General features: G+C 42.3%; 1 protein-coding gene across 26 annotated transcripts in view; it reads left to right on the top strand.

The window, feature by feature from the left end:
- The first annotated feature begins 1,767 nt into the window (after positions 1-1,767).
- Positions 1,768-26,257, top strand: part of LOC308672053 (uncharacterized protein) — a 43,343-nt gene continuing 18,853 nt past the window's right edge. For 19 of the 26 annotated variants that reach the window (XM_081334620.1, XM_081334622.1, XM_081334611.1 and 16 more), the window contains exons 1-17: positions 1,846-1,911; positions 3,478-3,510; positions 4,505-4,528; positions 5,054-5,086; positions 5,729-5,785; positions 6,286-6,318; positions 7,114-7,146; positions 7,700-7,723; positions 9,731-9,763; positions 11,820-11,855; positions 17,778-17,813; positions 20,163-20,201; positions 21,171-21,239; positions 22,210-22,248; positions 24,164-24,199; positions 25,662-25,697; positions 25,904-25,942. In XM_081334620.1, coding sequence (XP_081190746.1) covers positions 1,852-1,911; positions 3,478-3,510; positions 4,505-4,528; positions 5,054-5,086; positions 5,729-5,785; positions 6,286-6,318; positions 7,114-7,146; positions 7,700-7,723; positions 9,731-9,763; positions 11,820-11,855; positions 17,778-17,813; positions 20,163-20,201; positions 21,171-21,239; positions 22,210-22,248; positions 24,164-24,199; positions 25,662-25,697; positions 25,904-25,942 — 660 coding nt within the window. In that variant the 5' untranslated portion in view covers positions 1,846-1,851. Of the gene's footprint in view, positions 1,912-3,477; positions 3,511-4,504; positions 4,529-5,053; positions 5,087-5,728; positions 5,786-6,285; positions 6,319-7,113; positions 7,147-7,666; positions 7,724-9,730; positions 9,764-11,819; positions 11,856-17,777; positions 17,814-20,162; positions 20,202-21,170; positions 21,240-22,209; positions 22,249-24,163; positions 24,200-25,661; positions 25,698-25,903; positions 25,943-26,257 lie in introns of all 26 variants that reach the window. The other 7 variants (XM_081334625.1, XM_081334624.1, XM_081334607.1 and 4 more) reach the window with 7 other exon arrangements.

The following is a 26,257-nucleotide window of genomic DNA, read 5'->3' as shown; positions in this document are numbered from 1 at the left end:
GAAACTCCTTCTTTTCCTTCCATTTACCCAGTGCAGCTTTTTTTTCCTTTTTTTTCAAATTCTGGTTTAATGCCATTTTGAGAACTATATGTGCTCTGTTGGAAAAGATTACAGCATCTATAAACACATCATGGGACTCGTAAGGCCACTCACCTTTATCTTGGTGGTGTTGTCAGAATTAGACAATCTTTTGTGCCGCCCCCTTACCTTTTATCAAACCAATCTATTAAGGTCATCACACTGATGCCCATTGAAAGGACTTTTGCTACTCTTGGAAGTGTTTCAATAGGAATTATCTTCTTGTTTGCAAAAGTGACCTAACCTCTGTTAAAGAACTATTAAAAAAAACATTTGATGGAAAGAGCGGCATGCTTACATAAAGACTTTTGGATCAAAACTAAGATTTTGGCACAAGACACAAAGCACAAGTAGGGTGTTGTGAAAGTCCTTATCTTTTGGAAGATTTTTTTTTCTGAAGGGGAGCCTAGATTAGACCTTGTCCCCATAGGAAAAAGTATAAGGCAGAATTAGAGAAATAGGGGTATGGTGATCCAGGCACCTGTCCCTATTAGCAAATTAATATTCTGACAATTAATATTGTCTTTTATGTTTTAATCCAAAAAAAATAATTGCATACCCAAAGCTTTCTAACAAACTGGCCTTTGCTGAGGGTAACAGCTACAAGAAGCTCAGAGTGTAGGCTGCATTGTTGAAGCTCTCCTAACTAGGTTTTTGGGTTGGGATCTGGGTGAACTATTTTAGAGCACAGAATGACAGAAGATAGAATAATAGGGCTAGAAGGTGATGAAACATATATAAGAAGAAAAACAGGCTCAAAGAATGTCAAGAACCTTACAGTTCAACCATGTATTCTTCACTATGGAAAACGCTATGAAGGAACCCCCAGTTGAGCTGAAGTAGGTGAAATGCTTCTCACTGTTTATCAGAATCGTACAGTCGTACAGTCGTACAGTCCCTTAAAGTCTCAGAGCAGAAAAATGCAAATATTACATTAAGTCGTGGTCCATACTGTATGCAGTGGTGGGATTCAGCCGGTTTGCACCACTTCGGCCGAACCGGTGGCTAATTTTTTTGTTGCCCAGGCCCAGAATGGACTTCTGGAACCGGCGTCCACACAGAGAACTGTTTGTTCCCCTATTTGAATCCCACCACTGCCCATATGTATGCATTTTGTATGACTTCCACATCCAAGACTGAGGAGGATTTCTCTATTTTAAGCCAATGCATATCCCTACAGGGTATTTTCAATTGCTGTAACTACTACAAAGACTACATGACTAGCTTCATCTTATTTGGGACTATGAAATGCCTGTTGGTGGTCAATATAACTATTCTTTATCATTTTCTGTAGAGAGCTTTGAGAGAACATTTTCTCCTGATTTCTAGCCAGATGGGAGAGGATTCCCCACTTAAGTTGCCACCAGAAAGAAGATCCCAAAGAAATGCATGCTATAAAATGGAAGAGTACCAGATCTGGCTTTAACAATGGACAATCCCTGGACCAATTCCAAATCGATGCTGCCATTTAAGTGGATTATCTGGATCTATGCAGCTCATCTCAGATACTTCTTAGAAAAAGGGTTTGAGTACTTCTTCCATTATGTTAGAACTTTACTGTGGGCAGAGAGACAACTTCTGCCTTTTAGCTTCGATTTGAACATGGATGATGGAATAAGTGCATGATGCAATGGAAGCTCCATACTTCCTTGTAAATCATGCAACAATAGAGGTATTGGGTTTGTGCAATGAAGCTTGCAGATTAAGATATTAAAACATGGCAGTGGAGCTGAATAAGGTCACTTAGAAGAGCAGCAAGGAGCAGGAGAGTTGATGAGCAACATGCGTCTCCTTTTAATCTTTGTGTTGACTTTTACACTTTCTACACAAACGGTAAGGCTAATTTTTGTGGCTTGCAATAGCCTTTTGGCTGGGGTTCTGCAGATGAAGTGAGTAAGCATTTTGTGGAGCTTGTCCCCATGTTTTAATTGACATATTTCTTCATGAAGGGATTAAAAAATTGGGCAGAGAGCTTTGAGTACTTAGTGTTTTAATCATCAGGAATTCAAGTGTCAGAAGTTCTGAATTCAGGTTGGTATCCTATTACCTTTCTCAGCATTCACATAAGCATGAGAATAAGAGATAACCTCTTGTTGGACCTGCTGAGTTGGACCAATACAGAAGGCTGAAAATTTCTCTAATTGAAAAGAAATTTTAACTATGCAAGGCATAGGAAGAGTTTGACATGAATAAAAATTGATTTCATTGACTTCTGGCTAATAAGATGCCGATCTTCAACAGAAAAGAGAAATCTTAAGTTAAAGAAGGAGAGGAATATTTCAACTACCTACGATGTCTTGACATATGTTTGACCCATGCATATAGAAAATCCTCCATTTATGATCATTTGTATAACAACGATTAGAAGCTACAACAATGGTTTAAAGAATGACCTACCATCCATTCTGAAAGTTACAGTCACCGCACCATATCCGTGGTCATCTGATTCAGTTTGGGTACTTGGCAACCATTTCGTACTTACGACGGTTGCAGCATCGTGAGGTCATATAATCATGATTTGCAAACTTCCCAGCTATCTTTTGAGAAGCAAAGCCAATGGGGGAAGCTTCATTTAATAACTGCAATAAAACGGTCATAAAATTGGTCTGGTAATGTGATGGCTTGCTTAAGGACTACGTCTCTTAAATTCTAGCTGGAGTCTAAATTAAAGATGATCTATAACAATTTGTAAATGCATGTAGATGTTGGTCAAAGGAGATGAAAAATCCATATTGGAGAAAACAGGAAAAAGGAGAAGGAATGAGGTGAAGAAGACTTGGATAACCCCTTTGCTGGATCATGGGCACTAGGGATTGCCTAACTAGTCATAGTTTCAGTGCCTGACCCAAATCCAAGTCAGTGTCAGGTTCCTGAGGTGTTTATCCATCTCACTGGATTGAAGCACAGATAGAAATATCTGTTCTGATGAACATTGTTTCACAAGGGGCATATCAGTATTAAATGTCTTCTGCATTTTTAGGCCAGGACACATCTGAATGAAGGCATACCAAGTTACAGGCATACAACATTCCTTTTGATCCAATATTTACAAGATTTTTGCATCAGAAAGATTTTCTGTGGCAGGCATATTTTAAGAAGAAAGAAGGGAAACTTGAAGTTGCCCAAGATATCTGTCTGAAAGAGAGAGCCAGAAAATAAATCACATATATTCCTTCTATCGCATTTTCCTTTTTAGCAAAAAAAAATAAAATAAAATACGAAGTTTCTAAAATGGGCATATCTACACTACGTGAAATTTATTGCATCCTCTTCTTTCTTCTCATCAAGCTAATGGTGGAATTTGTTTTGTAAATGGGCAAATGACTACAAGAAAAATAGTAATCTGAAACTGCATACCTGAGATGGAATAATAAGGAAATTTTCTTGTTTTCTTTTCAGGATAACAAGGATAATGCTGATGCAGATTCTACGGTAAGTTACATCATGCTAGATATCATGATGCTTTTCCCCCTTGGAAGAATGTATATGCTGCATTTCCTCTGCAAAGAGCACACAGTCGGATTTAGATTCAGAGAAAAGAGTCAGTGTAATTTATCCAGTCCAGAATAATCTGCAATAAATTCCTTTATGTAATGTTGATAAACCTAGGGGAACTGGCATCTCAGGAGAACCAGCTTTGTCCATCTCTAACTCTGGGGGATGAGGTGTTACCCCCCCCGTTGATAGGGCTCGCAACCTGGGCATCCTCCTGGATTCACGGCTCAGTTTGGAAGATCATATAGGAGCCGTGACCAGGGGGGCTTTTGCCCAGGTTTGCCTGGTGCGCCAGTTGCGGCCCTAACCCTATGCTCCATTTCCTCTGCAAAGAGCACACAGTCTGATTTATATTCAGAGAAAAGAGTCAGTGTAATTTATCTAGTCCAGAATAATCTGTAATATATTCCTTTATGTCATGTTGATAAACATTAGGGAACCATGAAGATAATATCTGCCTGAGAGTTCTGAGATACAGAAATACATGTTGTGGGACACAGTTCCCTTTGCCAAATCAGGAGAGGAGAACAGAGAGATATGATGGGGTAGCTATTCTCCAGCCAAGGGTGCTGAAGGAGAATAAGCAGAACATATTAGGTGTTGGAGTCCAGGCTGGAGCAAGTGCTGGAATATTTGGATTAAGAATCAAGATTAGAAGAGAAACAAAATGATGATTAGCGCTAGAAATCTGTCTGCCATTGTATGGATTTTATTTCCTTTATGGTTTGCAATTAAGTAAGCTGTAAGGGTAAGGTATAGTCCTCCATTAGGCATAAAATCACCTAGGTGTTTTGTTTCTCTTCCTTATTTTGATGGTGTAATTCTCTCCATTTTGCAAATGGGCAAATGGCACAAGAAAAAAACCCAGTAATCATAAACTGCATATGTGAAATGGAAGAGTAATGAAGTTTTCTTTCTCTTTTTTGGTCAGGATGATGACGGTACAGAGACTAATGTAAGTGAGTTACATCATGCAGGCTGTCCTTCCCCCCCCCCCTTTGGGAGAATGTATATGTTGCCTTTTCTCCAAAAAAAGCTCACCATCACATCCAGTTCCAGAGGCATAAATTGGTATTAATCCTCCAGTCCAGAATAGTCTGCAAAAAGTTCCTGTATGATGTTATTGCTCAACCGGTGGTCTGTGAAGTGGGCATCTGCCTGAGAATCCCGAGAGGCAGAAATTTTAAGAAGAAAGAAGGGAAACTTGAAGTTGCCCAAGATATCTGTCTGAAAGAGAGAGCCAGCAAATAAATCACATATATTCCTTCTATCGCATTTTCTTTTAGCAAAAAAATATTACAAAGTTTCTAAAATCAACATATCTGTGCTACGTGAAATTTATTGCATCCTCTTCCTTCTTCTCATCAAGCTAATGGTGGAATTTGTTTTGTAAATGGGCAAATGACTACAAGAAAACTAGTAATCTGAAACTCTATACCTGAGATGGAATAATAAGGAAATTTTCTTGTTTTCTTTTTAGGATAAAAAGGATAATGCTGATGTAGATTCTACGGTAAGTTACATCATGCTAGATATCCTGATGTTTTTCCCTCCTGGAAGAATGTATATGCTCCATTTCCTCTGCAAAGTGCACACAGTCTGATCTAGATTCAGAGAAAAGAGTCAGTGTAATTTATCCAGTCCAGAATAATCTGTAATATATTCCTTTATGTAATGTTGATAAACCTAGGGGAACCATGAAGATAATATGTGCCTGAGAATTCTGAGAGGCAGAAATACATGTTGTGGGACACAGTTCCCTTGGCCAAATCAGGAGAGGAGAACAGAGACATAGGATGGGGTAGCTATTCTCCAGCCAAGGGTGCTGAAGGAGAATAAGCAGAACATATCAGATGTTGGAGTCTAGGCTGGAGCAACTGCTGGAATATTTGGATTAAGAATCAAGATTTAAAAAGAAACAAAATCATGATCAGCACTAGAAATCTGTCTGCCATTGTATGGATTTTGTTTCCTTATGGTTTGCAATTAAGTAAGCTGTAAGAGTAAGGTATAGTCCTCCAATAGGCATAAAATCACCTAGGTGTTTTGTTTCTCTTCCTTATTTTGATGGTGTAATTCTCTCCATTTTGCAAATGGGCAAATGGCTCAAGAAAAAAAAACCCCGTAATCATAAACTGCATATCTGAAATGCAAGAATAATGAAGTTTTCTTTCTCTTTTTTGGTCAGGATAATGACGGTACAGAGACTAATGTAAGTGAGTTACATCATGCAGGCTGTCCTTCCCCCCCCCCTTTGGGAGAATGTATTTGTTGCCTTTTCTCCAAAAAAAGCTCACCGTCACATCTAGTTCCAGAGGCATAAATTGGTATTAATCCTCCAGTCCAGAATAGTCTGCAAAAAGTTCCTCCATTGTATTATTGCTCAACCGGTGGTCTGTGAAGTGGGCATCTGCCTGTGAATCCCGAGAGGCAACTTGAAGTTGCCCAAGATATCTGTCTGAAAGAGAGAGCCAGAAAATAAATCACATATATTCCTTCTATCGCATTTTCTTTTAGCAAAAAAAAAATTACGAAGTTTCTAAAATGTGCATATCTGTGCTACGTGAAATTTATTGCAAGCTCTTCCTTCTTCTCATGATGCTAATGGTGGAATTTGTTTTGTAAATGGGCAAGTGGCTACAAGAAAAATAGTAATCTGAAACTGCATACCTGAGATGGAATAATAAGGAAATTTTCTTGTTTTCTTTTCAGGATAACAAGGATAATGCTGATGCAGATTCTACGGTAAGTTACATCATGCTAGATATCCTGATGTTTTTTCCCCCTGGAAGAATGTATATGCTCCATTTCCTCTGCAAAGAGCACACAGTCTGACTTAGATTCAGAGAAAAGAGTCAGTGTAATTTATCCAGTCCAGAATAATCTGTAATATATTGCTTTATGTAATTTTGATAAACCTAGGGGAACCGGCATCTCAGGAGAACCAGCTTTCTCAATCGCTAACTCTGGGGGGTGAGGTGTTACCCCCTGTTGATAGGGCTCGCAACCTGGGCATCCTCCTGGATTCACGGCTCAGTTTGGAAGATCATATAGGAGCTGTGACCAGGGGGGCTTTTGCCCAGGTTTGCCTGGTGCGCCAGTTGCGGCTTTAACCCTATGCTCCATTTCCTCTGCAAAGAGCACACAGTCTGATTTATATTCATACAACATTCCTTTTGATGCAATATTTACAAGATTTTTGCATCAGAAAGATTTTCTTTGGCAGGCATATTTTAAGAAGAAAGAAGGGAAACTTGAAGTTGCCCAAGATATCTGTCTGAAAGAGAGAGCCAGCAAATAAATCACATATATTCCTTCTATCGCATTTTCCTTTTTAGCAAAAAACAAAAAACAAAAAACGAAGTTTCTAAAATGGGCATATCTACGCTACGTGAAATTTATTGCATCCTCTTCCTTCTTCTCATCATGCTAATGGTGGAATTTGTTTTGTAAATGGGCAAATGACTACAAGAAAACTAGTAATCTGAAAATGCATACCTGAGATGGAATAATAAGGAAATTTTCTTGTTTTCTTTTCAGGATAACAAGGATAATGCTGATGCAGATTCTACGGTAAGTTACATCATGCTAGATATCCTGATGTTTTTTCCCCTATGTTGATAAACATAGGGGAACCATGAAGATAATATCTGCCTGAGAATTCTGAGAGGCAGAAATACATGTTGTGGGACACAGTTCCCTTGGCCAAATCAGGAGAGGAGAACAGAGAGATATGATGGGGTAGCTATTCTCCAGCCAAGGGTGCTGAAGGAGAATAAGAAGAACATATTAGGTGTTGGAGTCCAGGCTGGAGCAACTGCTGGAATATTTGGATTAAGAATCAAGATTAGAAAAGAAACAAAATGATGATCAGCACTAGAAATCTGTCTGCCATTGTATGGATTTTGTTTCCTTATGGTTTGCAATTAAGTAAGCCGTAAGAGTAAGGTATAGTCCTCCATTAGGCATAAAATCACCTAGGTGTTTTGTTTCTCTTCCTTATTTTGATGGTGTAATTCTCTCCATTTTGCAAATGGGCAAATGGCTCAAGAAAAAAAAACAGTAATCATAAACTGCATATCTGAAATGCAAGAATAATGAAGTTTTCTTTCTCTTTTTTGGTCAGGATGATGACGGTACAGAGACTAATGTAAGTGAGTTACATCATGCAGGCTGTCCTTTTTTTTTCCTTTTGGGAGAATGTATTTGTTGCCTTTTCTCCAAAAAAAGCTCACCGTCACATCTAATTCCAGAGGCATATATTGGTATTAATCCTCCAGTCCAGAATAGTCTGCAAAATGTTCCTCCATTGTATTATTGCTCAACCGGTGGTCTATGAAGTGGGCATCTGGATGGCTGTTGAGCTCCAGATGGCTCCCGACCTTTGCTCTTTCGTCCGTGACCTGAAAATCTGGTTATTTGAACAGGCCGGCCTGGACTAAGGGTTTGGAGTTCATTTTTAACTATTTATTTGTTAGGGCTGAATTAATTTAATTTTATTTTTAACTTTTGTATGTTGTATTTTAATTGCCCTGTACACCAGCCTGAGTCCTTCGGGAGTGGGGTAGTATAGAAATTCAATAAATAAATAAATAAATAAATAAATAAATAATAATAATAATAATAATAATAATAATAATAATAATAATAATCATCATCATCATCATCATCATCGTCTGCCTGAGAATCCCAAGAGGCAGAAATAGTTTTAAAAAGGTAAAGTTAAAGGTTCCCCCGCACATGCGTGCTAGTCATTTCCAACTCTAGGGGTCGGTGCTCATCTCCGTTTCAAAGCCGAAGAGCCAGCGCTTGTCCGAGGATGTCTCCATGGTCAGGTGGCCGGCATGACTAGACACCAAAGGCGTACGGAACGCTGTTACCTTCCCACCGTAGTAGTCCCTATTTTTCTACTTGCATTTTTATGTGCTTTCAAACTGCTAGGTTGGCAGAAGCTGGGACGAGTAACAGGCGCTCACTCTGTTATGCGGCACTCAGGATTCGACCCACCATACTGCCGACCTTCTGATTGACAAGCTCAGCGTCTTCACCCACTGTGCCACCGTGTCCCTTAGAAATAGTTTTAGTGGGATGCAATTCCCTTTGCCAAAGCACGAAAGGCGAGCAGAGATGGATAGTGGGGCAGCTATCATGCAATCAAGGCTGCTGAGGGAGAATCAACAGAACATCTCAGATAACTTTGGTTGGTGACCTGAACAGGGGCAAATCCAGGAAGGTTTGATTTAGGAGCTAAAATAAAAATGAAATAGAATAACAGTCAGTCTTAATGATGAGATTTCCCCCCCCTCATCATTGGGATCCACCCCCCCCCCTGTTTGTTTAGGTTTTTTTTTCTCTTTGGATTAGGAAAGAACACTTCTGTGGTAGCAAATAGTCCAGGGATGGCAAGCGTTTTGGGCTGGGCCTGTCAAAAATTTAGAAAATACCCACCTTGATTCTGCTGGCATGTCCCTCGCTGCCCTGAACAAAAAAGAAACAATTCTGAATCTCCCCTCCCTCCCTACAGATGCATTTGGGCTACCATAAATACTGGCACTCGGAGGCTGGCCTGAAGTAGAGGCCTGGCATCACCGTCACCACCCCAAAGGCCACCTCATGCCTTTCCCCAAGGCTTCCTGAGGAAGCTCCAGGATGCACGAGGCCTGCTTAGATAATGCTCTTCCTCAGCCTCTGCAGCCTCTGAAAACCACTGGAAAACTGTCCCTGTTCTTGCATGATTTTTTTGAGGCCCTGGAGGACTCTCTTGTGTAATTTATGGTTGGTCTGAAGGCCATGTGAAAGCATACCCCATTCTTGTGTGGGCACCACCACAGCCTCCAAAAACCCTGCAAAGAATCAGGCACGCTTTTGAAAATAAGTTTCATTCGATTGTGGTCTCCCAAAACTTTGTGGCAGGTCACCTTTGACACGTGTGTCATAAGTTTGCCATCACTGAAATAGTGCTTCAGCTCCATTAAACTCTAATTCGTCCTTCTTCAGTTATGACAGTAAAGAAATAGAGCATGGATATTACTTAATGATTGTTGCCTTTGAAATTTTAGTAGATCTTGTAACTCCATTGGTAATTTTGCAACAGGATCATCTTCTATTAAGTTTTCCAAATGAGAATGAAACTGATACCCTTCTTTTTCCCTTGTAGAATGGCAGTGAAGGCATGATGGAAAAAGTTGTGGTAAGTAGTTCTTTGTTTATTTTATGCCTTTTCCTTGGGCAATCTCAGCCCTTGATCATTCAGGACTTGGGTTTGGCTAGTCTAAAGAAAAGAAGAAATAGGGGTGACATGATAGCAGTATTCCAGTATTTGAGGGGCTGCCACAAAGAAGAGGGGGGCAGGTTGTTCACCAAAGCACCAGAGGGAAGGACGAGAAACAATGGTTGGAAACTGATCAAAGAGAAAAGCAACCTGGAATTGAGGAGAAACATCCTGACAGTGAGGACAATTAAGCAGTGTAACAGCTTGCCACCAGGAATTGTAGGCCTTCCATCACTGGAGGTTTTTAAGAAGAGACTGGACAGTCACTTGTCTGAGATGGTATAGGTTCTCCTGCTTAAGCGGGGGGCTGGACTAGAAGACCTCCAAGGTCCCTTCCAGCTCTATTCAAATGAAAAATATACATGAAACTGATATACAATTATGGAAGATATCTTGCAAGAAAAGAACTGACCTCCAAGGTCCCTTTCAGCTGTATTGTATTGTATTGTATTGTATTGTATTGTATTGTATTGTATTGTATTGTATTGTATTGTATTGTATTGTAGTCTAGTCTAGTCTAGTCTAGTCTAGTCTAGTCTAGTCTAGTCTAGTCTAGTCTACTCTACTCTACTCTACTCTACTCTACTCTACTCTACTCTACTGTACCTAAGGATTCTTATTTCTACACATACTCACAAAACATCAGTTCATAGATTCTGCCAAGAAATTTAGCTCTTTCATTTTTAAATAAAACATATTAAACTTCACTCCAGAAAAATACCACAAAGGGAGCTAAAGATTACAAGGAGACTCGCACCCGCATCCCCTTTTCCAGCAGGTTTCAAGGGCCCCCTTCTTCCAGGTAGGCTCATCTGTTGACTGCTGGATACCCCTAGCCCAGGGGTCAGCAACCTGAAACAGTGAAAGAGCCACTTGGAACCGGTTTCCTCACAAAAGGAAAAACTGGGAGCCACAAAAAATGTGTGCGCATGCACGTACATGCGCGCATGTGCAGAACAGGGTTTGACTGAAGAGTGGAGCCAAGGCGAGATATGCACCTACCCTGCATATTTGAATTGATTGGTTGAACTTTTTTAGTCCCACTTTTTTTTTTTTGGACTGCACATGGCAGAGGACTGGGAGCCGCAGGAGATGGCTGAAAGAGCCGCATGCGGCTCCGGAGCCGCGGGTTGCAGACCTTTGCCCTAGCCAGTTCCATCTCACCATTAAGATATTTCAAACTTCAGCCTTGTTTCCAAAGCAGCCAATGGCCTCTAGCCTGTAAGGCCTTGCTGCCAACCGATTGGGTGCAGAGGCCGGAGGGAGGTGGGAACGAGGGCAGGAATAGGCACATCCCCTCTTCCTTTGCACCATACAACCTATGGTTTTCTGGGAAGTAATTGGAAGGTGTGGAGGCCACAACCTTGCCAAATTTCATTCCCATGGGAGTCATGAGTCCCAGAATTCCATAAGGTAACCCATTTGAAATAATCTGTACTCTCCCAACTCAGTAAACCACAAAACAGTGTATAACAATTTAACTGAATATCGAAGTCTGGAATGTTGTGCCAATGCACCTGTTAGGGTGTTTATTGGCAGGTAACATATTAGCATGAATTCACCAGCATCAGTTCACATATGAAATGGAGACATTTACTGCATATTCCCAGAAGAGATTTCGTCCAAGAGACATGTCTATTAAAGGACCAATCTTTTCTAATCTGAAGAAGGAATTCATTTTTCTTGTAGATGACATGGCAGAAATGGTTGGAGAAGTGATATACAGTATGTTCTCATGTGAGAATAGAGATAATACCTTCTTTCTTTCTTTCTTTCTTTCTTTCTTTCTTTCTTTCTTTCTTTCTTTCTTTCTTTCTTTCTTTCTTTCTTTCTTTCTTTCTATCTTTCTTCTTTCTTTCTTTCTTTCTTTCTTTCTTTCTTTCTTTCTTTCTTTCTTTCTTTCTTTCTTTCTTTCTTTCTTTCTTTCTTTCTTTCTTTCTTTCTTTCTTTCTTTCTTTCTTTCTTTCCATTGTAGAAAGCAGTTGGTGAGGAAAATCTAGGAATATTAATGGTAAGTAGCCCTTTGACCATCTTTTCTTTGTGAAATATCTTACGTACAACTATGCAGCTCTTCTAACAAACACACCCCGCTCCCCAATTTAACAGTTATATATACTGAAATATACCCAGCTTATATACAGTAGTTTGGAGGACAGTTATCTTGTTTTATGATTAAAGCTATGATACTCATTCTTAATTAAATGTTGCCCCCAGCCATTCCCAAGTTTGGGAGGGGTGAGTGGGGCTGTATTCAGTACTTAAATAAAGGGTTTAGGATTCAGGATGGCCTAAATACTTTTTTGGACTTTTAACTGCCCCCGAAAATGCTCTGAATTTGAGCTGAAACTCCTGTATCATTTACAGAATGCTACAGAATTATTGAAATGAGATGCTATTGTGGGATTCCAATAAACCCCTTTTTTCTCACATGGCTACACTGAAAAGAGAGTACATATAAGTGGAAACACAAGTCTGCCTATTTCATAATGAATATATTTTGCAGTTGAACTTACTTGGAGGAGGAAAAGACAGAACAACAACATTCCATCATAATGATTTCTTACTTCTATAGGTGTATTAAGTACAATGAATCTAGATTTTAAATATACAGGGCAATATTCTGAAAAGCTGTTATTCCCCCCAGTAAAGCTACCATTTTCTGAGCTATCATATACTGATGAATAGGGTACAACCATTATTCCTTGGGATTCTCGATGCATATTATACTTACGTGAAGGTGGAAGAACATTGAAAAGAGAAAGAAAACAAAAAAGAAACCTCTGTTAAATACTGTTAATTCAAAATTGGTTTTTAGACTAAGCAGTCCCTTTTGTAATAAGAAGTTTCCTAAAGCAGCAGTTCATGTATGGTACACGATATCTAAGATGATAGTTGTTGTGTATTACTAATTGTTATTTACATTAGTTAAACAGAAGTTACAGAACTGAGGTAAAACCGCGGCAGCTTTTGACAGCTGTCAAAAGCTGCCGGGCGAAACCGCGCAAGCGCCAAAAGTGACAGCTCAACACGCGCTACAGATGACAGCTCCGAGCTGTCAAAACCAAACGAACCCGATTGGCGGAGACCACGGCGCGGGAGAAGACTCACCCGGGATTGGTCGATCCGCCGGCAGCTGTCAGTATAAATAGTTGTCATGTTCCCTTGTTCTTTGCCTGGTTCCGAATAAAAAAGTTAAACTGTTAACTTGCTGTCTCGCCTGCTTCTTGAGTAAAGCACTGGCGACGAAGGTGGGATGCTGCTTGCTTAGCTGAAGTCACTACCTAAGGGGAGAAGAGATTTTTTCCCTTAGCCGAGCTGGTCACTTGCTGAAGTCACTGGAAGTCAAACTTCCATTCAACGCAAGCAGCAGCACCTCAATTACAGACAGCATGACGAACCACGGCCACATTCGAGAATTCGATACCCGCCACCCAGAGGGCTGGGAATCGCATCTGGGCCAGGTAGAAGGGTACCTGGTAGTCAAGAAGATCACGGATGACCGGGCCAAGGCGGCCGCCCTCCTCTGGCTCAGCGGCCCCGCCGTTTATGATGCCGCTGTGGGGATCTTCACCCCGGAGCCGGTCGCCACCATCTCCTATGCAGACCTCACTGAGGGGCTGAGTAAATACTTCATGCCCCTCAAGTCAGAACTCTACTGGAGAGTGAACTTCGCTCGGAAACTCCAGCTTCCTGACGAGTCAGCAAATGACTTCATAACCAGGGTCAGACATGCCGCACGTCGGTGCCGGTTCCCGGATTTGGAAGACCGAATCCGGGACCAGATTGTCATAGGGCTCAAGGACGAACGGCTGAGGAAGAAGCTGATCGCCAAGCCTGAAATGACAATGACCGATGTGGCTAGGGAAGTCATCGCATACGAAGACTGCCACGGAGACGACCGACGAGTACCGGACAGCGGACCACGGGGGTCCGTGCACCAGGAAGACGGCAGGTTCAGCGGGTCTGAGGACGACGATGGCCCCACAGATATAGACGCGGTGCAACGGCGGTTCGAGAAACTGAGGATGCAACGCAACTACAAGGGGGGCCCTGCCAACAATCAGAGGGGGCCCAACTTCCCGACAAACAGGGCGAAGTGTGCCAGTTGCGGCGGAAGCCACCCTAGGGCAACGTGCCGGTTCCGCAGTGCCAAATGCCACGGGTGCGGGAAGACAGGCCACCTCAAAGCCGTGTGCCGCAGCCGGAGCCGGGAAAACCTGCACGACCTGGAGGTGACAGCCGAAGGTATGGCCCCATATACACTCAGAGCTAGGCACAGCCCCAGAACCCCAGTGTCTAATGTAAGGGGGAGGGCGGAGAAACATACAGTCCACAGCATTCTTAAGCCCAAAATCAAGGTGGACGTCCGGATTCATGGAATTCCCTGTGAGATGGAGGTGGACTCTGGGTCCTCCGTCTCACTAATTTCATGGCAAACGTACAGGGACATTTGTAACCGAAGTAGGAAAAGGCCCGCCCTTAGACCCACCAAACTCCGCCTAGCCGACTTCCAGAAAACGCCCATTAAACTCCGGGGAAAAGCTTCCGTCCCCGTAGAGTTCAAAAAATTTAAAGGATCCCTTCCTATTTTGGTGACCCAAGAAAACAGAATAAGCCTGCTAGGATTAGACTGGTTTGAGGCACTAGGAATAGCGTTGACAGGTGTCAACGCCATTCAGCTGTCAAAATTGGAATCCGTCTGCTGTCAATTCGCGGACGTTTTTGACAGCTCACTAGGGAAATACACGGGACCGCCCGTAGCACTTAAACTGAACCCAAATGTGATGCCTGTCAGAATCAAGGCCAGAAGGGTTCCCTTCGCCTTGAGGGAAAAAATAGAAGCGGAGCTTGACAGATTAACAAACTTAGGGGTCCTCGAACCGGTAGAAGGGGCCGAGTGGGAGACACCCATAGTGTCTCCAGTTAAACCAAACGGCCAAATTAGATTATGTGCCGATTATAAAGCGACCCTCAACCTCGCTTTAAACGCACATGCCTACCCGGTACCGGCTGTCAAAGACATCCTCGCGGCCATTAAGTCAGGCGCCATATTTGCCAAGTTAGACTTGGCGCAGGCGTATTTACAGTTGCCTGTCACCCCTGACACCGCTTTGGCTCAAACAATAGTCACCCACAAGGGAGCATTCAAAATTAACCGCCTTCAATTCGGCATCTCTGCAGCCCCGGGAATCTTCCAGGAAATCATGGAGAAAACACTTAAGGGAATTCCCGGGGTCTGCCCATATTTTGACGACGTCCTAATTGCAGGGGAATCAGAAAATGACCTGGCGGACAAACTAACTAAGGTACTCCTAAGGTTCAGGAAGGCCGGTCTCAAATTAAAAAGAGACAAATGCTCCATCGGGGTGCCCTCAACAGAGTTCTTAGGTTTTAAAATAGACGCTAAGGGAATTCACCCCACGGACACAAAAATTAAAGCTATCAAAACAGCACCGACCCCCAAAAACAAACAAGAACTTCAGGCTTTCTTAGGGTTAGTCAACTTTTACCACACCTTCCTACCGCATAAAGCCTCCATTGCAGAACCCTTACATAGGTTATTAGACAAGGGCAAACCTTGGACGTGGACCCCTGAGCATGATAAAAGTTTTAACCTCCTAAAAAACTTACTCTCCAGCAGCACAACGGTAGCCCTGTTTAACGATCAGCTGCCCTTATGTCTCGCCTGCGATGCCTCCCCGTACGGCATCGGAGCGGTCCTAAGCCATTTAACTAAAGAAGGAATACAGACCCCTGTAGCGTTCTATTCGAGAACGCTGTCAAAACCTGAGCGGAATTACGCTCAAATCGATAAAGAGGCTCTAGCTATAGTGGCCAGCGTAAAAAAATTTCATGATTACCTGTATGGTCGACCATTTACTATTTACACTGACCATAAGCCCCTATTAGGACTCTTTACAGTAAACAGGCTAACACCACAAATATTATCTCCCCGCATCCTGAGATGGTCTACATTTCTATCAGCCTATTCTTACAAACTAGAATACAGGCCAGGGAAAACCATGGGCCATGCAGACGGCCTGAGCAGACTGCCGCAGCCAATTGTTGACCCAGACCCAGCACCAGCTGGAAGGATACTGGCTATCTCAGAACTGCCAGAATGCCCCTTAACTGTCAAAGATATCTCCGCAGCTACCGCGGGAGACAAAATCCTAGGCAGAGTCCTAGGCTATGTCACCACGGGTTGGCAATATGCACCCCAGGAACCACAATTCCAACCTTACTTCTTAAAACAAAAGGAATTATCCACCCATCAGGGATGTCTCTTATGGGGCTGCAGAGTAATCATCCCTGACAAACACAGGCTTAAGGTGCTAGATAGCCTCCACGAAGGGCACCCGGGCACCGTCAAAATGAAGGCTCTGGCCAGGAGCTATGTGTGGTGGCCGGGTATAGACAAACACATTGAGGCACACGTAGCTGGCTGCTATTCCTGCCAGCTGGTTAGAGCAGCTCAGCCACAGGCGCCCGTACATAGATGGGAAACGACAAAGTCACCTTGGTCCCGCATTCATATAGATTATGCAGGTCCGTTCCAGGGACAATCATTCCTAATTGTCGTAGACAGCTTTTCAAAATGGCTCGAAGTGGCGCCGGTAGCCAATACAACCTCCTCGGCCACTATACAAGTTTTAAGGGGATTATTCGCCACGCACGGCCTCCCTGATGTTATAGTTTCCGATAACGGGCCCCAATTTACCTCCTACGAATTCCAGAGTTTCACAACGGCGAACTCTATTAGGCACACCACCTCGGCTCCCTTTCACCCATCGTCGAACGGCTTGGCAGAGGTGATGGTAAAATCAACCAAGGAGGCCCTGCGCAAGATCATCTCCGGCAACTGGCACCAACGACTGGCACAATTTCTTCTCTCCCAACACACCACGCCTTGCACAACTACCGGAAAGTCCCCAGCAGAGCTTCGCTGGGGCAAAAGATTGACCACCAGACTGGACCGTCTCCACCCAGACAGATCCCCTCCAGACCCAGACCTACCCCTCCATCATAGAACTCTCACCACTGGGCAAGCTGTCTGGGCGAGAAACTACGGGGGAGGAAACAAATGGACACAAGGGGTGGTCATCGAACAAACAGGCCCTTTGTCTTACATCATTGACATCGGACAAAATATACACATCCGCAGACACATAGACCAACTACGCCAACGCAGTCCTCAAACTATAGGGGGAAGGGGTGACGACGAAATACCGACAGAAGCACCGGCACAAAGACTGGCACGACAGGACTCCCCTGATCGGAGCATACCAGTTCAACACCCCACTCCAATGTACGCAGATCCTGCAGAGCCAAACCCCCCACCCCCGGAACCGACCCAAGAGGCGCCAAGGGAACCAGAACATACTACCGAGGCTACCCCCCGGCGCTCCGAGAGATTGAAGAAACCTCCCACATACCTGAAAGACTATGAATGGGGAAAACCAAAGAAGAAACAGTTGGGGTAAAATCAACTCAATCAGAGGGAGGGGGAAGGGGTGTTGTGTATTACTAATTGTTATTTACATTAGTTAAACAGAAGTTACAGAACTGAGGTAAAACCGCGGCAGCTTTTGACAGCTGTCAAAAGCTGCCGGGCGAAACCGCGCAAGCGCCAAAAGTGACAGCTCAACACGCGCTACAGATGACAGCTCCGAGCTGTCAAAACCAAACGAACCCGATTGGCGGAGACCACGGCGCGGGAGAAGACTCACCCGGGATTGGTCGATCCGCCGGCAGCTGTCAGTATAAATAGTTGTCATGTTCCCTTGTTCTTTGCCTGGTTCCGAATAAAAAAGTTAAACTGTTAACTTGCTGTCTCGCCTGCTTCTTGAGTAAAGCAATAGTGATGTATGGATAGAAAGGATCTGGGTAAATTCCATTAGAACAGAATTTGACATTCTTGTTTTCTTTATAGGAGTCTTTGAAGGACGAACAGATGGAGGCATTAATGGCAAGTAGCTCTTTCTTCATCTTGCCTCTTTACTTTGAGTAATATAGTTCTTGCCTGCAATGAAGCATCCCTGTGTTATAACCCCAAACCAAAACCCACTTTATTTGGTTGTATACGTGGATAAGGTTTTTTCAAAACCGCCTCTAAGGAACAGTTTGCAGTGGGAAAGAGTGTCCTGGACAAATTCTTTCTCTCCCTGGAATTTCTGTCCCTTATTGGTGGGTGTCATCTGTAAGGTCCAAAAGCAGTTGCCAACGCTGCTAACATTGAATGTTATTGCTTGACAAGAGATGAAGAAGTAGCCATTTCGTATGTTAAACTTGTGTATTGCTTTAAAAGATTGAATTTAAGGTTGGGAGTGGGGATGAGTAGGGTTGTCCTTTCAAGGTCATTCTAACTAAAGAAGATAAGACCTTGGCGGGTTTTCTAACGGAAGGGAAACTGATTCTTTAAATTAATTGGAGAATATGATTAATGACAAAATTAGAAAGGTGGAGAATCGTGTTTTAATATATTGTGCAAGGGGCGGAGATTTCAGATTCCAGATTCCTTCGAGCAAGCATTTGCTGGTGTATTAGGCTAATAAAGGACTTTTAAGGTAAACAATGCCTCAGAGTCACTTGAAAAGCCCAAAGGTCGGAAACTTGACATCTTCTGTTGGTAAGATGGTGTATTTCATCATCTCCTTTTCCAGAGTCTGTTTTACCAGGCAGTGCTGTGGAAGCTAGGAAGAGGAATTGTTCAAATGATCCAAAACAGGGAGGTCCTCTGTAACTTTGAATAGTTGTTACACGACCAGTCATAACTCAAGGACTACAAATACGGAATATAGAGATTAAGTGCCAGGTTCTTGAACAGCTTGAACCCCAACTGACCTTTCTATTAACAGCCCCCTTTTTTTGTCAAAAAGCAACTTATCTTTAGAGACAGAACTTTAATGCAAGCATTATTCCACTGGATTCTCTGTGCAGATTCCTGTGGTATGAAAGCGGAAGCATATTGAAAAGAGAATGTAACAAAGTGTTTCAGAACACAAAGCACCCATGTGTGCTCTTTTCACCCTGTCAGTCCCTGTTCTGATAAGAAATGTATATATCTCATCTATACCACACCTGGATTACTGCATCCAGTTTTGGTCACCACATTAGGAAAAAAATGTTGAGACTTTGGGAAACATGCAAAGAAGAGCAACTAAGATGATTAAAGACCTGGAGACTAAAACATATGAAGAATGGTTGCAGGATTTGGGTATGGCCAGTCTAGAGAAAAGAAAGATTAGCAGTATTCCCGTATTTGAGGGGCTGCCACACAGAAGAGGGGGGGTCAACGTATTTTCCATAGCACTAGAAGGCAAGACAAGAAACAATGGATGGAAACTAATCAAGGAGAGGAGTAACCTGGAATTCAGGAGGAACTTCCTAACGGTGAGGACAATTAACCAGTGGAGCAGCTTGTTTTCAGAAGTTGTAGGTGCTTCATCACTGGACAGTCATCTATCTGCAGGGCTTTTTTTCTCACAGAATGCTCAGAACGGAGTTCCGGCACCTTTTTTGGATGGAACCTTGTAGGGTAGGCAAGGCGGGTTGTATGAGATGTGTGAGTTCTGGCACCTTTTTCTTTTACAAAAAAAGCACTGCCTATCTCAGGGGTGTCAAACTCAATTTCACTGAGGGCCGCATCAGCATTGCGGTTGCCCTCAAGGGGCCGGGTGGGTGTGGCCTGGGTGGGCGTGGCCTACTGGGTGGGCGTGGCTAGAGTGCATATGGCCTACTGGGTGGGCGTGGCCAGCTCTACATCGTTCGCATCAAGGGTGCCTATGGGGGCCTGGGCAGGAGTGGGACAGATCTGAGGGTCTCTGGCAGGAGGAGGGTCTCTGGGCCAGGGCCAAGGCAGTGGGGGCCGTTCCCTCACTGTTTCCAGGATGGCTTCGCGGGCCACATGAAACCACTTCGTGGGCCCCCGGGCCTTGTGTTTGACATGTCTGGCCTATCTGAAATGGTATAGGACAGGGGTAGGCAACCTCGGCTCTTTTATGACTCGTGGACTTCAACTCCCAGAATTCCTGAGCCAGCTATGCTGGCTCAGGAATTCTGGGAGTTGAAGTCCACGAGTCATAAAAGAGCCGAGGTTGCCGACCCCTGGTATAGGATCTCCTGCTTAAGCAGGGGGTTGGGCAAGAAGAAGAAGAAGAGAAGAAGAAGATTGAAATATACAATCCACATATAAGATAGCAGAGATTATAGCAATGGTATGGCTAGCTACCCATCTTATGCAGCGGAGCCTGGTTCCAGAAGTCCTATTTGATGTCATGTCAGAATAGAAATAACACTTTTTTTGCTTTCCCTGCAGGGATGCATGGAGAAGGAGTGTAAACTTGAAGATCTCACAGTGAGTGCCTCTTTGCTCATCCTGTGTTCTTTCTTTATGAAATGTATACTGTTGTTTTTTCTGTGCCGTAGAACATATGTGGGTACATGCATAATTCTGTGTTTATTTATTTTTTCCCATCACATTTACGTAGTGTATATCGGAGGTGGTAATGCTTTGAGAGCTGTATGCCATGAAATTTCATTTTCATGTATGCCGATTAGTGTACGTTCAAAGTGACAGTAAAGTTATTATTCTATTCTATTCTATTCTATTCTATTCTATTCTATTCTATTCTATTCTATTCTATTCTATTCTATTCTATTCTATTCTATTCTATTCTATTCTATTCTATTCTTATTTTTTTCTATTCTATTCTATTCTATTCTATTCTATTCTATTCTATTCTATTCTATTCTATTCTATTCTATTCCATTCTGCTCTATTCCATTCTATTCTATTCTATTCTATTCTATTCTATTCTATTCTATTCTATTCTATTCTATTCTATTCTATTCTATTCTATTCTATTCTATTCATTCCTTATTCTACTCTACTCTACTTTACTCTACTCTACTCTACTCTACTCTACTCTACTCTACTCTATTCTACGACACTCTACTCTACTCTATTCTATTCTGTTTCTTAATATTAACTCATTTCATTTTGTTGTATGTGTGATCAAGACACTTTGTAAACTATCTCCAGGAGGAAATGTTAGGCATACCAAGCTTTTTTGTCCTTGTCCTTTAAAGGATGTAATGAAAGCTTTGGATGGGATTTCAAGCTTCTGCTACTAAATCCGTCTTTGGCGATGACATGAGGCCATTCACACCAATATTCTCCCTGGCCCTCAAGGTCTCACCAGTGTATGTTAACGGACTGCACTGGCCCAGGCAAGGCCCACACGGATGCTTATGTCATACCCTGACACAAAGTGGTTATGAAGAATCCATAAAAGAGAATAATGCCTTTCCTCTTCCTTTATAGGATGTAATGCCTGGTATAATTTTAATTCTTAAGGACATTGATAATGGAAAACCGATGTGTGCATTGATGGTAAGTACATCAACACTTTAAGTTTTCTCTTGTGCTCTTTGTCTTCTATGTTACCCTCCTTAAATGTAATCACGGCAGCCCTTTCGAACTTCACTCCCCTCAAAGGATCTACAGACATTTCAGGAACAATCCCAGCAGGACACTCTTAAGCTCTTGGGAACATAGAAAGGAGGGAATCGTTTTGGCTACTGCCAGAATTCTGGCTTCACGGGTCTTCCCTGTGGCTTAGGAGAAAGGCTTAAAAGAGGAAAACCTTTAGAAAAGCTGCAGAATAATAGGCCTTTTAAGAAAAATAACCATGAAAACTCTTTGCTTACAATAATAACCAGTCTCAGAATGCTATTAATATGTGGTCTTTTAGGATATCATTCAATTTGTGATTACAAAGGCACAGTTCCCAATTTTTTTCCTTGGAAAAAGTTCAGAGAAGAGCAACTAAGATGATCAAAGGCCTGGAGACTAAAACATACAAAGAACGGCTATGCGACTTGGGTTTGGCTAGTCTAAAGAAAAGAAGAAATAGGGTAGACATGACAGCAGTATTCCAGTATTTCAGGGGCTGCCACAAAGAAGAGGTGGGGTCAAATTATTCTCCAAAGCACCTGAGGGCAGGACAAGAAACAATGGTTGGAAACTGATCAAAGAGAGAAGCAACCTGGAATTAAGGACAAACTTCCTAACTGAGCACAATTAACCAGTGGGACAGCTTGTCTTCAGAAATCATGGGTGCTCCATCACTGGAGGTTTTTAAGAAGAGACTGGACAGTCACTTATCTGAGATGGTAGAGGTTCTCCTGCTTGAGTAGGGGGCTGGACTAGAAGACCTCCAAGGTCCCTTCTAGCTCTATTCTATTTGAATGAAAAATATACATGAAATTGATATACAGTATGGAAGATACCTGTGATGGTGTAATTATATTTAGTGATATTTATCTTGCCAGAATAGAACTGACCTTCATTTCCTTTGTAGAGAACATTCGCCCCAGAGGGTCCTATGGCTGAGGTACTGGTAAGTAGCTTTGATTTATTTACTTCCATTTCTTTCTTTAATATTCTCCTTGTATTTGAACAAGCACCTCTTTTTCATTTTTCTTCACCCAACACTAAAAGCATCTCCAGAGCCCAGAAAACAGAAACCCAGAAAATAGGATGAAAACATTTGACTTGTTTTTACATTTGCTTTTTAAACAGAAACAAAAACCCACCAGCTAAATTGAACAGAAGTCCTCCCCCCACCCCGGGCTGAATACTAAAGAAAAAGATTTTGATCTCTGACATGGATGGCCCTCTGTGGAAGAGGGACAAGTGATCATGTGTGCAATTGTGAGGGGTGTCAGCAAGTAGTTGTGGCCTTTCTGGGATGTTATCATGGCATACCCGTTATCACTTTTGCATCATTATGAGTTGTGAATGCCTGTTTGACTTTACGTAGCACACCATTTGCAATCCTGTTCCTTTTTTTTTTTATGAAGGACTGAATTTTCTATCATTTACTGATATAATTGAGTAGTATAGAAGGAAAAGTCTTCATCGTGGTTCAGTCCAAGCTGGGAATAAACAACATGGCGACTGCTTTAGAAAGAAGGTTGTAGTTTATGGAAGAGCAGAGCCAGACAGAAAGATGGCTCTGGAAGAAAAAGAGAGAGAGAGAACATGTAGGGAGTGGGTTTTTATACCCTCTGGGGCTCTTGAGGTTGTTTCATGTTCCTGTTTGAGGATTTGTATTTCCTGTGTCATGTACTTTGACTTGAGTCTGAGTGTGCTCCTTTGGCATCTGTGGGCTAATCCTATTATGTCCTGCCTTAGAGTTTGGGTGGGGTATGTAAATTTTAGGTTTCTTTGTCTTCCTCAGCTTCTAGCTGGAGAGCTTCCAACCTTCCTGAATGGATTATCACATCTGCATTTCTACAGAGCTGGTCTCTGCTTGGAGGAGGATGACTTGGGGCTATTAAGAAAAACTGGGCATGCTTTTCTGCCTCTTTAAGATTCTTTGAGGAAATGTAATATTCTGCCCTTTTAATATTTCCTTCTCTGGGGGTGGGGTGACTTCCCACAGAATATTATGTTATTATTATTATAACACCTCTACTCCGCGAGCTGCATTGGCTTCCAGTTGACCTTCAGGTGAGATTCAAGGTGCTGGTGATGACCTATAAAGCCCTAAATGGCAAGGGTCCGGGATATCTGAGGGAACACCTGCTGCCAGCATCAAGTTCCCTTCGTCCAGTGCGCTCCCACAGGAAGGGTCTCCTCAGGTTAAAGACTGCCGGCGGGTAACACCCAGGGGTAGGGCCTTCTCAGTGGGTGCGCCTGCCCTGTGGAACCAGCTGCCTGCGGAGCTTAGGACCGCCCCCAACCTCCGTTCATTCCGCCGGGACCTGAAGACCTGGCTCTTCGAGCTCTCTGGCCCAGGCTGAGAATTTTTTAATTTTTAATTTTAACTGGGTTTTAATTTTCTCAGGGTTCTATTTAATCTTTTTTAATTTGTTTTAACGTTTGTATTGACTTTCTTTTAAATGCCCTGTAAACCGCCCTGAGTCCTTCGGGAAAGGGCGGTATATAAATCTAAATAAATAAATAAATAAATAAATAAATGTCAATACAGCTGCTAGGGTTTTTATTGACATGGTTAAGTAAACAAGCATCAGTCCAGGTTCACATATGAAATGAAGGCCTGCAGTGATTTAGGTTTCTCTGTGCACCTTGTGGTTGTGGAAGGATATTGAAAAGAGAAAGAAGGAGCCTATATGTCTTTTTGGTCCCAAATCACTTCCTGCTGTAATAAGTAATATATGTTTTCTATCTGAGGGAGGAATAAAGGGATTCATTTTTATAATACACAAAATGGCAGAGATAGTACAATTGGAGAATTCCTGCATGTTGTCATGTGAGAATAGAGCTCATGCCCTTTGTTTCCATTGCAGAAGGAACTGGATGATGAAGATATAATAAAAATGATGGTAAGTAACTCTTTGATCATCTTCTCTCTTTTCTTACAGGGGATGAAGCAGCCCTTTTTGGATTCTAACCCTAACCCCCACCAAAATTTAATATTCCTATTCAAAGCAGTGAGATATACCCATGTTATATATTTAGGGAGATAGTTATTGTGTTTTATGATGAAAGCTGTGATGGTTATCTCATTCTTTAAAAATTCTTCAAGTCCAACAGTCCCCAAACTTTGATGGGTGGGAGTAGGTTGAGTGGTAGAAAGGGGGCTTTAGCATTCAGGATGGCATTCCTACACTGTTCACCTGAGTTGGATGTAAATACCCTCAAATTAAAGCTGACAGTCTGCAGTTAAAGCACATTGTGTTTGTTTCATTCCAAATCCATTGTGGTGGTGTATAGAGCCAAAGATGTTAGAATTGTGTCGATGTCCCAATATTTCTGGATCTATCTATCTATCTATCTATCTATCTATCTATCTATCTATCTATCTATCTATCTATCTATGTGTGTGTGTATGTGAATATATATATATAGAGAGAGAGAGACATCACCCTGTCAACAAAAGTGCGTATAGTCAATGCTATGGTCTTCCCAGTTGCAATGTATGGCAGTGAAAGCTGGACCATAAGAAAGGCTGAGCGCCAAAGAATTGAAGCCTTTGAACTATGGTGCTGGAGAAGACTCCTGCGAGTTCCTTGGACTGCAAGGCGATCAAAACGGTCAGTCCTAGAGGAGATCAACCCTGACTGCTCTTTAGAAGGCCAGATCCTGAAGCTAAAACTCAAATACTTTGGCCACCTAATGAGAAGGAAGGACTCACTGGAGAAGAGCCTAATGCTGGGAAAGATTGAGGGCAATAGAAGAAGGGGATGACAGAGAATGAGGTGGCTGGATGGAGTCACTGAAGCAGTAGGCGTGAGCTTAAATGGACTCCAGAAGATGGTAGAGGATAGGAAGGCCTGGAGGAACATTGTCCATAGGGTCGCGATGGGTCAGACACGACTTCGCAACAACAACAACAACAAATATATATATATATATATATATATATATATATATATATATATATATATATATATATATTCACATACATACACACGTAGGACAATATTTCAAAAGAGTGTTGACATCCAAATGCCTTGGCTATTAAAGCACCTCTTTTCCTAGCAACCATCTTATCTGTTCATGCATAGATAAAATCCTTATTCCTCAGTTTTCTCAATGTACATTTTGATACTGTGAAAAAGAAACCTCAGAACACTGTTAATTTTAAAAAAATAGTTTTGGATGAAGGCCTCCCTGTTGTGATACGAAATGTCTGTTTTCTAAATGTGGCATGGGGGGGGGGAAGGAAAGGGGGAAGCAGCAATTCACGTATACAGTATGACATGTCAAAAGGGTCGTGGTGGCAGAGAGATCCTGGGTGCCTTCCTGTCAGAGTAAAATCTGACGTGTTTCTTTCCATTGCAGAATTCTTTGAATGAAGATGAAATGAAAATGTTACTGGTGAGTAACTCTTACTTCATTTTCTGACTTTGTGTTGAGTGATATTCTTCTTGCATTCAACGAAGCATCTCTTTTGTGATTCTACACCTTCCGGAAAACATCTCCAGAGTCCCCAGAGCGTAAACAGAAGACTGATGGGACAGTTAGAGAAATCCTGTCTGACGTCATTTCAAAATAAAAGTTATACCTTTTTGTTTCCCTTGCAGAATTTGGGTAAAGGTCCACTTAAACTGGGGGCCTTATTTGTAAGTAGATTTTTTGTTCATATTCTATCATTTCTTTGAGAAATAATCTTCTTCCACGCAATAAAACATCCCTTTTGTTATTCCGCACCTCCCAGAAAGCATCTTCAGAGACCCCAGAGCAGAAACAGAGCAGGCAGGGCCAAAATATTTCACCTCTTCGGTTTCCCTTTTAAAGCAGCTTATAATTATTTAATCGCTTTTAACTTTTGTATCCTGTTTTGTATTTATTGCCCTGTGCACCGCCCTGAGTCCTTCGGGAGAAGGGCGGTATAGTATATAATATAATAAATAATACCTTCTATATCACTCCCAAAC

The sequence above is a fragment of the Vipera berus genome (genome assembly GCF_964194415.1).
Source record: "Vipera berus genome assembly, chromosome: 9".
Classification (NCBI taxonomy): domain Eukaryota; kingdom Metazoa; phylum Chordata; class Lepidosauria; order Squamata; family Viperidae; genus Vipera; species Vipera berus.
Note: the sequence above shows the minus strand (reverse complement) of the source record. Positions and strands in the feature narration are given on the sequence as shown.